Source organism: Manis pentadactyla, chromosome 9, assembly GCF_030020395.1.
Source record: "Manis pentadactyla isolate mManPen7 chromosome 9, mManPen7.hap1, whole genome shotgun sequence".
Lineage (NCBI taxonomy): Eukaryota > Metazoa > Chordata > Mammalia > Pholidota > Manidae > Manis > Manis pentadactyla.
This window is the reverse complement of record NC_080027.1, coordinates 16,354,320-16,370,380: the sequence shown is the minus strand read 5'-3', so window position 1 is coordinate 16,370,380 and position 16,061 is coordinate 16,354,320. Positions and strand designations below refer to the sequence as shown.

The following is a 16,061-nucleotide window of genomic DNA, read 5'->3' as shown; positions in this document are numbered from 1 at the left end:
AAAATCATATATGTCTCTGTAAGATACATATTTACAGACAAAAGTTTAAAAATCTAAATGAAAATATTATCATTGATTATGTGTGAATAGTGGGATTATGGATGTGTTTTTTTCTCTTTTTTACTGTCTACATTTTCTAATTTTGTTTCTCTAATTAAAAGGCATTAAAATGCAATATGATGTTGCACTCATAAGTATCATAAAGTGCAAAGGGAATGAAGAAAAAGAGCACTTAAGTGTTTGGGAGTGTCGGAAACGGTTTCACAGTACAAAGGAGAGAAAGTCTGAGAACACAGCAGAGACTACATTTTACAAACAGACCTATATGTCCACCTGGGGAGGAAGAAAGTCAATGATAAAAGGACTTTGAAACCTAACAAAGATAGGAGTCAGGTTAGTTTGAAGCAAGGAAGTAAAACATACCTATAATATCCAGGTGTATACGTCAAACAGGCGCAGAGCTTGGAGAAGAGAAGAGAAAGCAGACAGGTGCCAGAGGAACAGAGTAAGTCCACTGAAACAACTTTACCTATCTCTTCACCCAAATCAATAGGCATTTGCCCAAGGTGGACTGGTCCATTCTGCACGGGTTCTCTGTGGCATTCTATCTCTAGGCTGGAGAGATGAAGCCAACTCGACTGTTAGACAAGTAGGTAAGTGAAAGAACCCAAAATATGAGAGGGATGAAGCAGGAAAGAAATGAAAGAGAATGTCAGTTACTATAGAACAGGGTAAAGATACTTCAAGAAAAACACATCAGAAATTAACGTTAAGAAAGGTGACACAGGAGGTTCAAATGTGTGCCATTCCATGAGTATTAACGAACAAGGAGGGAGCAATGCCCCAGTGTGAGCATTTGATCAAAATGTGACTACCACAGGAAGACACAGCACAGTAGAAATACTGTAGCACTTGGTTTTGTAACATGTTTTAATTAAGGTGCTTTTTTATGGCAAAAACAAAAACAGGTGGGGAAGATCACTCATTTGGCTAGGTCGGTGATTCATTTTTATTTGTGGAGGTCCTGCTACAGTTCACTATATGCTACAATGTCTTTTCGAAAACAGTAGTCATCTCTACTGTGTAATGTTATAAGTGAAATTAATATGGGAGGGAGGTTATAACAAACTAGAAGAAAGTAAATTTTTCCAATTTTTATTTTAAATCACTTAATCAAAGAGCAAACTGGTGAGCTCTCCTTTTATTGCTACAGTCTGCTTCTGATCCCATCAGACCTTCTATTTTTTTATATATTCCTTGTGCTTTAACATAATTGCAGTTGCTCTGGTTTTTCTGGAAAAGAGACATCTGGAGGGGTGTCAGGGGATGGGTGACATAGGTGGAGGAGATAAACTTCAAATTATAAAATAATTCAGTCACAGGGACAGAAGTATAGCATTGGGAATATAATTCATAATACTGTAATATCTTTGTATGGTGACAAATGGTAAATACACTTTTTATGGTAAGCACTTAATAGTGAATATAATTGGTGAGTCACTAAGCTGTCCATCTGAAACCAATATAATATTGTATATAAACTGTATTCCAATAATTTTTTTGAAAGAAACTAATAGTAAATATTTTTCCAACCATCAAGGAAAATCATACTAAGTCAATAGGTAGAATCTATGAAAAGTCTATTCATTGGCTTCCCTGCTCTATCATTTATAGGATTATTTGCATTTTGACCTGATAATCACTGAGTTACTCCCTCAAGCATTTTTCCTCCCTTTATACTAAACTAAGTAACCCATAAAGCTGTTTATACCTTAAGTCATTTTGGTATAAACTAAAAAGATCAAAACTGGCTCAACTCTTTAATCCTTTTTATAAAACCAGAGCTTGACCTAGTAAAAATGTATCTAAGACTAGCATAATCTTCATAAAACTATTAATAATCTGAGTTTTATAAGGAACCCAAGGTTTAGCCCAGAACCTAAGAAGCAGGTATGAAATCAAAAAATGATGACAAATAAATGAAAAAAAGCCTTGAGTTTTCTTATCAAATTTGTCAATGAGACCAAAAAATTACACTGACCAATAGGAAAGGAAGGAGGCAATGAGATCACAAACATAGAGACATCGTTTGTTTTAATACTTAAAAAACACTCAAGAAAATTCTTGTTCTACTTAATCGCCATAGAAATTCCCATCTCCTGTCTCCTTGGTCTTGGCATTGACCTATTATAGCCCAAATCTCTATTATAAACTTTTCACACAGCCACATCCACTGCTTACACCAGGATAGGAGACTCCGGGCTATCTTGTATCAAGTTCTTGCCATTCTTGGACACTGTTCCAACAGCCTCACAGGCATTAGGACTATCTGATCTTCACTCCAGCCTCTGAATGGCATCATTAGTCTCATTTTACATTTGAGACACAGAGACTAATGGGGATTTACTTAAAATTGCTCAAGGTCCCAGAGTGAGTGAAATAGCAGACTGGGAGGGTCTGAGTACTAAATGGCCACAGAAACCAGATCTACAAGATAGAAAGCCTCATATTCTCAAATGTTATCTGAGAGCTATCTAGAGTCACTCCAAGAATCAGAGCTATGGAACTGTTTCTTTTTCCATGTTTAAAATAAGCTTTTGTAGATTAAAATTTGTTTCCAATTTGAAAAAGTAATTGCTCTGTAATCATGTGTCCAAAATGTGTTTTCTGCCTTTCCATTGAGTTTTCAATCTTTTTCAGTTGTATCCAGCATCTGAGCAGCTTAGAGTAAGGGTTATGAGTGTAGGCTCTGGATTCAGTTCTCTCGCTGTGAAATGGGGATGGTAGATACCTTGTGCAGGTTTGTAAAGACTAAGTAAAATAATGTACCTGACCCTCTCAACATAGCAATAATAACTTAATAGCCAACCTGTGGAGCTATTAACAGGTATAATTCTAAAAACTTTATGTGGACTAACTCTTTAATATCAAAGTGACCCTACATGGAAAGTACTTTTATTATCCTCATTTTCCAGACAAGAAACTATGGCAAAGAGAGGTTAACAAACTTTCCAAAGACACAGAGCTGGTATCAGAGCTGTGCTCCTAACCACGACACTGCACAACCCCCACGGAGCCTACAGCAAGTGTTCAGTGAAATGCTAGCTCTCTAGACAGTTCACTTGAGGCTCACTGAGGTGAGGCCTTACTAATTTAATTATCGAATCACTAAGAAATCAGTCATTTATAAAGTCCCCTCCACATCATCTGAAGACAATAGTTTAGCTGTTGGGTAGTTGTATGTGCCGTCAATTCCCTGCCACCAAGGCTGGCCTGGAACACAAGCTGTGCACGCCTACAGAGTGAGCAGTGTGGATGGAGTGGGGGACACTCAGGAACACAATTTTCTAGCCCTGGCTCTTAAACTGTCTCCGCTTCTATTTCTCTTCTATATCAAGGCATTTAAACTGTCTCAGCTTCCATTTCTCTTCTATAAACCAAGTGGAATGGGACACAGATAACTGGAAAGGCTCTTTCCTCCTCTGAAATCTCAGGATTCTATGAGGACATGGTCTGGGTGAAGTGCCCCTGTTAAAACACCAGTAGTCCAATATGCCAGTAGTCTCTTCATACTTCATGACCTCAGAACTCCTACTTTCTTGGTATTTGTTATACATGAAAAAATGGTCTGGGGAGAAGGTGTCAGAAACAACCACAAAAATCTAAAGACACTGAAGACAAATTTTTTTAAGGATCATTATTTCCCTTCAATAACTAATAGTGATCCCATCCATATCTAGTTGTGCTGGTTTATTTCCAATAAAATTTCCCTTGGCCACAAGGGACCCAAGACAGCCTACATGTTTATAGACAGAAGGACAAAATGAAGAGATTAAGGACAGAAGGACAAAAATGAATAGGGATTCTCAGGGGTATTTTTCTTAAAGGACAAGAGCATCAGCTTAACTGGCTATATGTGAATTATCCTCCTGGTAAAGCACTGACAAATAATTTTTAATCTTGGACTGCCTTACTTACTATGCAAGGTTGTATTCTTGGCCCCTGTTTAGTTTTGCTATCGGTTTTCTCTTTATTGCTGTAACAATTACCACAAACTTAGTGGCTTAGAACAACACAAATTCATTATCTGGCAGATCTGCAGGTCAAAAGTGCAAGGTCAAGGTGTTGGACAAGTTGTATTCCTTTCTAGGCTCTAGGAAAGAATCCGTTTTCCTTATTTTTCCCGTTTAGGGGGTTTATGGCCCCCTCCCTCCACTTCCAAGCCAGCAGACCAGCATCTCGCTGACCCAACTCCCTGCATCACATCTCTCTCTTCTGTCTCCCTCTTCTATTTTTAAGGACCCTTACGATTACACTGGACCCACCCAAATAACTAGCAAAATCTGTTTTCAGGTCAGCTGATTATCAATCTCAATTCCATTTGCAACCTGAAATCCCCTTTGCTATGTAACAACATATACAGTTTCCTGCATTAGAACTTGGAACCCATCTTTGGGGGAGAGGGAAAGGGTGTATTGTTCTGCTTTCCACCATCTCTTCCCTCTTCCTGTTGTCCTTCAGATGCAGTGAACTCAAGGAAGATCAGTATAAATAAATACTTATAAAATCAAATAGGAATTGGAAAATAAAATAAATAAATTGGAAATCCTTCACTTCCTTCCAACTATAGGATGCACAGGATTCCAAAGTCAAATGAGAAGCATGTTTATACTAGTTGCCATTGCCCACTATCTGCTCACTTGCTCTCCTCTATTTGCATATTTGACAATTCTTGACATTTGGCAAGAATTTATTTAGTTTCTTTTCTAGGTAAATTGGTCATTTTGTTATGTTTTGTAGTATTTAGGACATAATGACATCATCCAATCCAACAACCAACCTCGGAATGTACGAGACCACACTCAATCCTTTCCCACAAAGCAACTCCATGGCTCCTGGGCCTCAACAACTTCCCGGTTTCATAAACCTAGGAAACCAGGTTCATCGTGGTACACCTCCATTCATTCCTTCTCTTGGAGCCTTTACTACCTACCAGCAGGGTCAAGGAAATATACAAATGGCAAATCCAGCCACAGGAATACCAATCACCAAGCTTAAAGAAGAAGCAAAGATACTAGGGGTAAGTCTACTTATTACTGTAATTTTAATTTTGCATTTGCAAGGTTTTATTGTTCTTATGAGTTATAGATGGAGAGAAGTTCATGAACTCCTGACATACATCCATTCAATATAAAGTTTTGAATGTTACTCTAGAAACCATATCTCTTTTAGGTAGAAATAATTAGTCTGCAAAAAGACTTTAACCTAAATTCATTTTCTTTTAGATTCAAGCAAGAATCTAGGAGGTCACAACAGACTCTTCCTAGCATGAGTTATATTGACATTCTGGGAACACAACTACTTCTAGGGGAAACTGGATATGAAAGAATTGGGGGCATTTCATCTGCCATCCCTTCCACCCAGTGCCCGAGGAGACATTATGATTTAATTGCCACAAAGGGCACTTTAAACATTCATAATCTTGTTTATGTAAGCATTGTAAATCATGCCCTACTTGTAGATGAAGACACCACTTGCCTAGGCAGAACTGTTAGTCCCTTTGCTGTGCATTCCAGGTTTCTCATTCACACCACTAAAATAATTTGACCCAACTGTACTGTCTCTCCCTGGGTACAGTTCTAACTTCTCGGCTTGAGCATTCAGTAAAGTATGCAGAGTGCCCATTATCTGCCAGAGACTCTTCTCGCGATCCTACTACCTATTTCAAGTTTGAACGTTTTAGGAAAGTAAAAATGAGCACTGATCCTCCTCCAGCAGGCAGATCTAAGCTGTGGAGGTGGACCCTCAGGTGCTCCTCTTTCCAAACAGAGGAAATTTCCTGCTCCGACTGAGCAAACGGGACAAAATAACACCATGCACAGCTGACTGCACACAGACATTGGAAACATTGCAGAGAACAAAATAGGCACCATCTCTGCCCTCATGGAACTTGGAACCTAGTAGGGAAAATCAGACTATACGCACAATAAAGACTTAAAGCACATAGTAGTAGAAGGTGATAAATGACATTGTGAGATTACAGCAGTGTAAAAGGGACACAAGTACCAGGCAGTGAGGAGGTATCAATTTCAAGTTGGTCTGAGTTGGCTTTCCTAAGAAGATGACATTTGAGCAAAGGCGTGAAGGATGGGTGGAGCCACGCAGATACCAGTGCAAAAGCTTCCCGGTAAGGTTGGAAAGGTCTCAGAGGAAAATGTGTGTGATGTGTTTGCTGAACAGGGAGGAGGCCAATAAAGAACAGCATAATGGAGGAAGGGTGTAGTTACAAGGGGAGCAGTGGGGTGGTAGAGACCAGACCCTGTGAGGCCTGGAGGGCAGAAGTCTCTGGTTTTTACTCTGGAGCCACTGGAGCATTCTGCCTGGTACTGAAGAGGCACACAATAAAAGTACTTTTAAGTAATAGGTGCCATTTTGCTTTTTAAAAGCTCCATTTGCAAATGCTACTTCCTCTCCCTGAAGACTATGCATCTATACCATTAGTAGCCCCCAATCACCACAGTAGTGCAGGGGCCTCCGGTGATAGGACGTGGCACATCTGCCCAAAATGACTCCGAACTTAAAGTGGTTCTGTGGCCAAAAATCCAAAGTGAATTAAATGACCAAGTTACTAAATCTGGCCTCTAGGCAATTTTGGTCAGTAAATGGTCTGGCCAGTGATCTACTAGGAGAAAACAAGGCCAGTATTAATCCAAAAGCTAACTACTCTTCATCAAGATAATGGCAAGAATGAGGATGGGAAGTCTGCAGCCAGATGACTGTGTTGCTGCTCTGAAAAAGAGCTTGTAAAAACTAAACATAATGTCTAATGCAGGAGTACTTCAAAGGAGATCCATGATTGGCTAAAAGCAGCCCATGACACCCCTGAAGTTACGTGCAAAAGTCTGGTGTGTATATATGAATATATAAGGATAGTTTTGCAAAGAAGGCTCACAGCTTTCATTAAAGTCTCAAAGAAATTCTATTCAAAAAAATATCAATCTCATAGCATTATTTAGGAAGCTGTGATTTTTCTCTAATTCTGATTCAATTTAATTGCATTCAGTAGCTTTTTACCAAAGAAGTAAACACAACAATCTTTGTATTTGCTATCTTCCTGGACAGATAAGATATAAAGTTGGGAAGAAACATGTAGTAAATCTACAGTTAACTTCTGATCAAATCTAGTTATTTCTCACAAATCTGTTTACTCAGGATGAAGGAGTGAGAAGGTATAAAAATGTCCCCCCACCTGTCTTTGAGAATATATGCCGTAGCCAATAAGAAAATGATTGCATACCTGCAATTAAAAAAAGAATATAAATTAGTACAAAGCCAAGTAATAAGTGTGTGATTTATATCCTAAGGTACAACAGAAACTTGGATGGAAAAAAGATAGCTTAAACTGACTGACATAATCAAAGACGACTTCATAGGGGGTGGAGCTGAGCTGAGCTTGGTGGGAGGCTATACTGAGTAGTACTTAAGACATAGGCTCTGGAATCAATTTGCTGCATTAAATTCCCAGATCTACCCCTCAGTAAATGTGTAATCTTGGACACTGCTGTGGTCTGAATATTTATGTACCCCCTCCGAAATTCATATATTGAAATCCTAACCCCAAAGATGACAGTATTAGGAGGCCTTTGGGAAGTGCCTATTAGGTCATAAGGGTGGAGCCCTCACAAATGGGAGTAGTGCCTTAATAAATGAGGCTCCTGAGCTATCCCTAGCCCTTCCCACCATATGAGGACACACTGACAAGGTACTGGCTATGAACCAGGAAGAAAGCCTTCACCAAAAGGCAGCCATGCTGGCACCTTGAACTTGGGAGTTTCCAGCCTCCTGAACTGTGGGCAATAAATTTCTGTTGCTCATAAGCTACCCACTTGGTAGTATTTTGCTGGAGCAGTCTGAACAGACTAAGACAGCCAACTCTGTCTCTCTGTATCTCTAGCCACTTGTTGGGAGGATTACATGAAACCATAAATGTTAAGTGTTTAGAATGTTATCAAGCATATAGTTAATGCCCCATAAATTGTTTTCTTCATTGACACTTTCCCAGTAACTGAGATTACCCAAGCAGAGAATTGGTCCATTTGAAAAAGATAGCCACTGAAGTCAAGGTTAATGCATTCTTTCCTAAGAGTCTTTGAGGGGTTCCCATATTAAGCAGTAGCACTTTCTGAAGAACTCTCCTTGGGACACCCCTACAAGCTTCCCCAAGCAGCTCAAACAAGGCCTTATGCTGAGGGCTTGGCTCTAGTGGATGTCAAAGCCTTAATGGCTGACATCCTGCTGCAGAGGTATGCATGCCTAAATGACACCTACGGATCTTGGCAGAGTTGACCATACATAAGCAGCCTCATTTTAGTAATGTTTCAACAGCACCTGAAAATAAAGAAGCAATTTTAACATTCTTGTTTTCCTTTTTCAGGCAATACAGATTGTGATTGGAGTGATGCACATTGGCTTTGGGATTATTTTGGGTTTGATGAACATCGTGTACAGAGGAGTTTTGGGTTTTGGCTCCTTGACTTTTATTAGCGGATATCCATTCTGGGGTGGTGTCTCTGTGAGTACTTTGCTAGAACACCTCTCCTCAGTTTATAAAATAGAGCTATCCCCAGCCTACGCACAACTCATGTTTTGATAAGCCCTGCATCTGATCAGCTGGAGAATTGAGAAATAATAGCTTTGGGTATAAAGATTGGTATAAAGATTGGGTATAAATAAGGAAGAGCTTTCATTCTCTATTTTAACTTGTAGCTTGAACTCATACCCTAAAATTTAACCTGTCTAGGTAACCAATAAGCCAAAGTCTTAGCTTCCTACTACATTTTAGATAGAAATGAACGTGTTGAGGGGAGAGTGGCAAAAGGAGGCGATTGTGAACATGATTTAAAATACGCCATTGATCATGAGGAGAGATTGCACAGGAGCTCAGAGAGCATTAGAACAGGGAAAGCTTACAAGAAGAATAAGTTCTTTCTTTGCAAGAAACTAAGGAGGAAAAGAAAAAAAACAAAATCTCTGAGAGAGCATAATGTGAAGTTCCCAAGAACAATCACAGAGTCCATCTTTTTACAAATAAACTTGTCTATTTCTGCAGTTCATTATTGCTGGTGCTCTCTCCATATCTGCAGCCAAGCAGAGCATCTCTTCCCTGGTAAGTCAGAACGTTTCTACTTTTTAAACCTCTTTAAAGATTAATTTAACAGGGAGGAAAACTGAGAAAGAGAATTCAGAAAATGTAAAGAGGAGCACTTTTTGCCAAAAGCATCTGCCCCTGCGGCATTTGTGCCCCCAACTGTCCACACAGTCTGACACTCAGAAATGGCAGAACTCCACATCCTGACTTTAACTCCCAAGAGTGGAAATGAGTAAATATAGGGCTACTTAGCGTTATCCTCCGGGCTCCCGGGTTCAGGTGCGTCACAGTGCATTAGGGGAAGTCCAAACCAGAATCCAGGAGCCAGGAAACACCCACTTACCATTTCAGTATCAAGGACTCTACAGTTTATGTTCCATTTCTCAGTTCTGGCTTGCCCTGTTTTTTACTTTTTATTCGTGCAAATCTCCTATTCTTATGTTGATGTGACGTTTGCTTTACAGTTCGTTAAATCATCATTAAAAAAGCCTAGCTCAGGACAGAAGAAGAGTTTATGGAAATAATCACTGAGACAGGTCTTTAAATTCTGTCACTGCACTCCATCTCTGGTAATTCCCTGGCCTACTTTGAAACAGGAGAAAGAAAATGGTTTGCCACAAACTAAAGACAACTAGGGCAGAGGTGGTTTCAAAGATTATATTTAACCCAGCACAAGAGGAAAGAATGGAACACAGGGACATAATAGAATCATGTTGCTCACTTCCTCCCAGATTAGACTAGACAGAAATAAAATAAAATAATTAAAATAATAAAATAAAATAAATTAGCCTAATCCTGATTAACCACTCCTGTTATAATCCAAAATCAAAATAAAAAATCCTTTCTTTGCATCATTTGTGGATCCTTCCCCTAAGACTGTCCCAAGCATAGAATCTGTCTATTTGGAGAAGATAAATACTAAAACTATACCTAAAGCAATTTTTCTAGGAGCCTTCTAAAGGCTTTGGAAGACACTAAGCAGTAGCTCATTCTAAAGAACACTAGCCCTGCCACCTCTAGCAAGTCAGCTGAGGACTGGGTTTCACAATTATTCTGCAGAATATCAAAGTCTGCTAATAGAAACTGGGGAAAGTTTTATGTTCTGCCCATAGACCTGTACCCACAGAGGCTTAATGAATTGCTCATTCTAAATCTGGAGTCTTTATCTAGTCCCTAGAAAGACTTCAGGGTTTTCATTAATTCCTAAATTTATAGCAAAGATTTATTGTGTACATTCTTTTCCATCTACAGAATCGGATGCTATCCAGTACTATTTTATATGGTGGTCCTAAGAGTTCTATGACATATTACGTTATTTGAACAATTTAACATAGTGCCTGTCACAAAAAAAAATGCTCACTAAAGTTTAATGTGTTGTTTTATTGTTTGCAAAAGGGAGTATAATTGTTATTGTGTATGGGGCTTTTAGGCAAATATACTACATGAGCTTCTGTTTAGTATTACTTACATTTTTCCACAGATTTTGGAAATACCTACATTTAGGCTGCCTATAGGGAAGTTTTCATGGGAACTACCCAGAAGGGCAGAGGAAAAAAAAAAATCGTATAAACTTCAAACATTTTTTCAAGATTCCAAAGGTTAAGAACCATTAAATTTAGCTGATTTTTATTTCATTTAATTTCATTTCTCCTATATATGGTTTACTCTTCCTGTCATTTTCACTAGATTAAGAGCAGTTTAGGACTGAATATTGTTGGTGCAATCTTTGCCTTCATTGGTGTGATTCTGTTGCTGGTGGATGTGAGCATAAATGGGACACCTAGCCAAGACTACTGGGCAGTGGTAAGTATCCCCTAATCTACAAGCCCCCTCTCTTTTTTACCTGTCATAACTATACAGCAACTCTAGTGGAAAACCCCTTTTTCAATTGCAGCCCTACTCTAGTCATATAACCAGTAAGACTACAGAATAAAGTTGGGAGAGTTACCTCTACAGAGAGACTAGGGCAGAAAGGACACCCTTATTGGTCCATCTCAGTGTTAATCTTCCCCATATGAACAATTTAGGAAGACTTCTAAAGACATGTAAAGATACCCATATATTACTCTCCAAAAATGTGAAAATCTATGTAAATAGGATAGTCAAGTTATTGAGTAGTTTTATTTTAGAGTACGAATGGGATGAGACAAAAATGGCAGTGACCAAGGACATCAATTTTTATCAGAGAACCCCAAAGACTGAAATAATTGCAAGGTGAAGCACATGGCTCCAAATGTTCTCAAAATAGAATCATCCATTCACGATCATTATATAGGCTGAGCAAGGACTCTGACCCTTACCTCAGGAGCAGAGAAGAGTGTACAAGGAGAACTTGTACAGAGGCAAGAATATGAGGGACCTTCTTGGTAAATAAGGTGGGGTGCACCAAGAACACAAAATGTATCCTCCAAAATGCCAAATAAAGAGAACAAAAACTAGTCAAAGCTCAGCTTTTACATTGGCATCCAAGAAAAGAAACTAATGATTCTGCTGTGTCTCCAGGTGGCAGAAGAAAACATAGCTCTTAGCCTGTCTCTTCCTCGCCAAAAACAAAAACGACAGATAAGTCTCACGAATGCTCTCCAATCCAGAGCTAAAAAGCTTTGGGTGGGCTCAGCCAATTCTGAGAAAAGATATAGCAAATCTTGTATTGTAAAAGCCTTTGTCTAGTACCTGGGATGTCAAGAAAAGTAGGAAAGCTCACTAGAGTTAACATCTCCCAGTGCCCTCTGCTACGAGGAAGAATGAGCAGAAACCTACAGGAATAGAATATAACTCTGACCCTGGAGCAGGCCTTGGTACAGAGTGTATCTCAGAAGACAGAGAAAGCAAAGTCCATGTTTACCAGCAAGAATTGCGCCAGGTGCCAGCTAAGCTATTTCTCTCCCTACAATAGCTGCATGATTAGCACTCAGCAAAATGGACAGATAACAAGTTTCTAACCCTCAAATCGCAGCTGGAAACAAGGAAGACAAATTGGACCCAGTTAAATGGAAATAATGGATCAAGGAAAATTCATCTATACACTGTATGACCATACATAAGGCCTGTACATAGCTGTTCACTTGAAGAATGAGAAAGATGAAAATAAATGGTAGAGAAACTATCCATATACATTAGATTGATTAAAAGAAGGAAAGGGTGGGGGGAGGGAAGAAGGAAAGAAAACTCAAGATTCCTGTGGGTTAGTGGGTCAGCAGAAACAGATGCCTATTTTTCATTTTGAGTAAAAGCAACAATTCAATTCATTAGGAAAAAAGGCACACCAGATAATAAAATGGATGCAAATGTATGGGCCTCTCTCTTCCTCACAAGATATATTCTGATTTGATGAGGATGTTAGTCACATAAATCAAGAAAGCACTGAGCTTCCTCATTCTCACAGTTTGATCCCCTACCAAGCTAGGAAGCCATATCCTCAAGTTCTAATTAAAAGTCCTGTCCTTTGAAACAATGATTATACTCTGTAATTATCCCATGACCCAGACCTAGTATCTTAACCTCCAGGTATTGGTGTTAGGGTTTTCAATTTAAGATATAATCTTATAAACAACAAAAGGGAATTTCCAAGTAGCAGGTCAAGCCATATTCTACCACAACATGCCAGTGGTACAGATTCTTCCAATATGGAAGAAAACATTACCCAATTATCAATAGAAGATTCCCATGAACATTTTATCCTTTAAAAGTCCTCATGAGAAAATAAAATGACAGAATGAAATAAAAAGAACATTGCAGCACTACAGAAACCGAGTACTAAAAACTGCTATTACCGAAGAAATCACACACAGCAAGAAACAGAATGGACCCAGATAAAATGGTACAGAGAAAAACTATAATCATAGTATAACAAAAGAAAGAAATAAATATATTAAGTAATTAAAGAAAAGGTGGTAAACATGAAAGATAGGCAAGTGTGATCCAACATAACAGTAACTGATCTCCCTGAGGTAGAGAATCCAACAAATGGTGCAGAAAAAAATGTTCAGAAGTGCTTTAAAAAATTTACTGAAATAAGAAAATGACTGAATTTGTACACTGAAAGGGAATAACCTATAGTAGGAGAAAGATATGCAAAACAGCAGATATAAAGATATATGTATGTATGTATTTGTATATGTATGTATGTTACCCTTGTTAAGGTGTATAAAAAAAGGATTCTTTAAGGTTTAGGGGAGCAAAATCAAATTAGCCTTAAGGTGGAAAAAAAACAGCTTGGCTTTGTCTCCACCACAGCAACATTCAATAAGGGAAGAAAATGAAGCAATATCTGTAACATTTTGATGAAAAGAAACTGTGACTCAAGAGTAACACATCCAATAAAATTCTTGTGTAAATATAAAAACAACAGGAAGATACTCTCAGAAAATCAACAATGACACACATGGGCAATGCTGTTTTTAAAAAATATAATATTCAAATTCATGAGGTAAATTAAATCAAGAATTCACAAAGGCGGGAGAATCTCTGTAAAGAGATTAGTGAAGAGCCTTAAACATTTAAATATCCATCTAAGACAGTCAGGAAACGATAGTTACAGAACTGTACATAAGTGTTTTAATGTTTCACCCAGAAAAAGTGAAAAATGACATAACCACCAAAAACTCGGAGGTGAAGATGGGTAAGATGACATACAAAATGAGTGCTAATCACCTTAGTTTTCATAATAAAGAATCATTTAATACTGTCTAAAATTGAAAATTGCAAGTTTAAGATGACTTCAACTTCATGGAGTTCATAAACTTTTTGTTTTAATTTTAGCAGACTTAATTTGACTTAACTTTTTTATTCTTTTAAAACCAAATACTACTTCTATTTCAAAATAGTTAAGTACAAAGTGATTCCATTCTAAAGAATGTTTCTGTCTTGTTCGTTCACTCACTCATTCCCTCTCTTGTTCTCTCTTGCTGTCTCTCCATGCACCCATTTTTCTACTTGCCTTTTGCAATATACACATACAGATCTAGAATAAAATGCATCAAATGTTAGTTTTACTTATTTCTAGGCAGTGGAATTTGGGATAGTTGACTATTTCTATGTTTCTTGATTTTTTTTAATGAGTAGTTAACCTTAAAAGCTACACTATCAGCTATTTTACCAGCAAAACAGGTTTATTCAGAACAACAGAGAATTGCAATCCAGAAAAAGCAAGCTATGACAAAACCACAGGCAAATGGGGAGAAGGAAGGAGAGGAAGAGGCTCTTTTGTAGAGAAAGGGGGAGCACTGTAGGATTGTTTTAAGCAAAAAGTCCATTGGAGGAAACTGGGAGTCCCAGGTGTCACACCCTCTCATTGGATGGGCTTTATCCTGGCTATTGCTGGGGGAAGCAGAAACTTTTCTCTCCCCTACTGAGTAGTAAAGTAGCCAAAATATTTTGAGTTGCAGAGGTGTCCTCTTCCTTCTGTTGGGTTCTGCAATTGACCAGGAGTGGTGTGTGTGAGAGTTCCCCCTGCAGGCCTCCCAAAGCCATGACAGCAGATTTCCCTTCAATTTTCACAGCAGGTAACATTTTATAAAACTAAAGAAGCTATTGCAAAGAAAATAGAAATTTACCTCCTTTCTAATGTTTCTAAAACAGTCGACTGGAAAAAAATGGAAGTCTTCTGGAATTTTAAGAGAAACCCTAATTCACTGAAATAAGCATTTGATAATAGAGAAACCCTAATCCCCTGAAATAAGCATTTGATAATAGAGAAATAATCATAGAGCAAGTTGAGAATGATGAGCAGTAGCACATTTAATGAGACAATGAATTTTGAAGCCTATGTGAGATCCTCTTTATTAGTCAAAATTTCAGTGTGTTTATTCCTGATTTCAGCTTTCTGGGAAAGGAATTTCAGGCATTCTCATTATCTTCTCTATCTTGGAGTTCTGCATAAATTGTACCACAGTCCATTTTGCCAGCCAAGCAACTACCAACACCAACCAGGTGAGTTGAGCTTCTTATATGTAAAATAATATGAATCTGCTGGAGAAGTAGAGACTTCAGTATCAGCTAAGTCCCACTCTGGGCTTACCAGAATGTTCTTTGTCCTAGACTCTGACGGGTCCCAGGGTAGGGGTAGGGGGTGGAGATGGGGGATCAGGGGGGCACCAAATAGGACTGGAGTAACAATATTGCCTCTTTAACTCATTTTTTACAGCAGCCTGTCCTGGTTATTCCAAATGTGTATGCAACCAGTCCCTAGACCCCAGGGTCTTCCTCAGTTCCTCCCAGAAATGATGGCCCCATGGCTTATACCACTAGATATTTTTTTTTAAAAAAAAAAAGGAGCATCGTGTAATGTCATGGGGTTAAACTACTCTACAGAAACTTCCTGCGAATCTGGCCTCTACTGTCTACAATAATTGCTAATCTTTAAAGAATGTGCTTCAGATTTGTCTTTAGTTTGTTAATGATAACTGTATGTATCATTGGCAAAGGTGAAGGATTAGAAGACAGAAAGTAACTCTGCAATTCTCTTAAAGAAAACTTCCTGTTAATGTTACCCTTTCCTCAATAAAATGTTACCAGGAACATAAACCTTCTTTGGTATTCATTTTGGTTTGATACTGCAGGGTGCCCAAGCCACTGGGGTTCCCTTGCTCATCCCCTCCACACCTTTCTGTTCAGAAAGCAAATGCCCAATTGCCCTTGTTGGGGGCAATATTATTTTGTACATTAATATCATCAGACCTTGCCTCTTGGATATCTAGAAAGCACTGCTATTTACAGAGTATTTTTCATGTACATTAAATTCTTTTGCAATGGCTTGATAGCAGGACAAGACAGTACATTGACAGGTTTTTATTTGGCTGGTTTTTTGTTGTTTTCTGTGTTTAAATAACAAAAACATGGGCATGTTTAAAAGCTAATGGGATATACTACACAGCCATAAAAAAGAATAAAATCCTGCCATTTCTGACAACAT

The 16,061-nt window shown here is 38.4% G+C and overlaps 1 protein-coding gene across 2 annotated transcripts; it reads left to right on the top strand.

Moving 5' to 3' along the window:
- Positions 1-423: 423 nt before the first annotated feature.
- MS4A12 (membrane spanning 4-domains A12) lies at positions 424-15,673 on the top strand. Of its 2 annotated transcripts, none has more exons than XM_036924365.2 (7): positions 424-505; positions 4,801-5,080; positions 8,435-8,572; positions 9,110-9,166; positions 10,835-10,951; positions 14,969-15,079; positions 15,297-15,673. In XM_036924365.2, the coding sequence occupies exons 2-7, from the start codon at positions 4,814-4,816 to the stop codon at positions 15,336-15,338; spliced, it is 732 nt and encodes a 243-aa protein (XP_036780260.1). In that variant the 5' UTR covers positions 424-505; positions 4,801-4,813; the 3' UTR covers positions 15,339-15,673. The 2 variants fall into 2 exon arrangements, with proteins under 2 accessions (XP_036780260.1, XP_036780252.1); XM_036924357.2 differs by having other exon boundaries at positions 15,294-15,673.
- Positions 15,674-16,061: the final 388 nt, after the last annotated feature.

What these genes read in the sequence shown, in the direction of transcription:
- MS4A12 (XM_036924357.2), top strand. Translation starts at nt 4,814, where the DNA reads ATGACATCATCCAATCCAACAACCAACCTCGGAATGTACGAGACCACA. An exon ending in AAGAAGCAAAGATACTAGGG is followed by an intron (nt 5,081 to 8,434) that starts GTAAGTCTACTT and finishes TTCCTTTTTCAG; the next exon opens with GCAATACAGATTGTGATTGG. An exon ending in CAACTACCAACACCAACCAG is followed by an intron (nt 15,080 to 15,293) that starts GTGAGTTGAGCT and finishes CATTTTTTACAG; the next exon opens with CAGCCTGTCCTGGTTATTCC.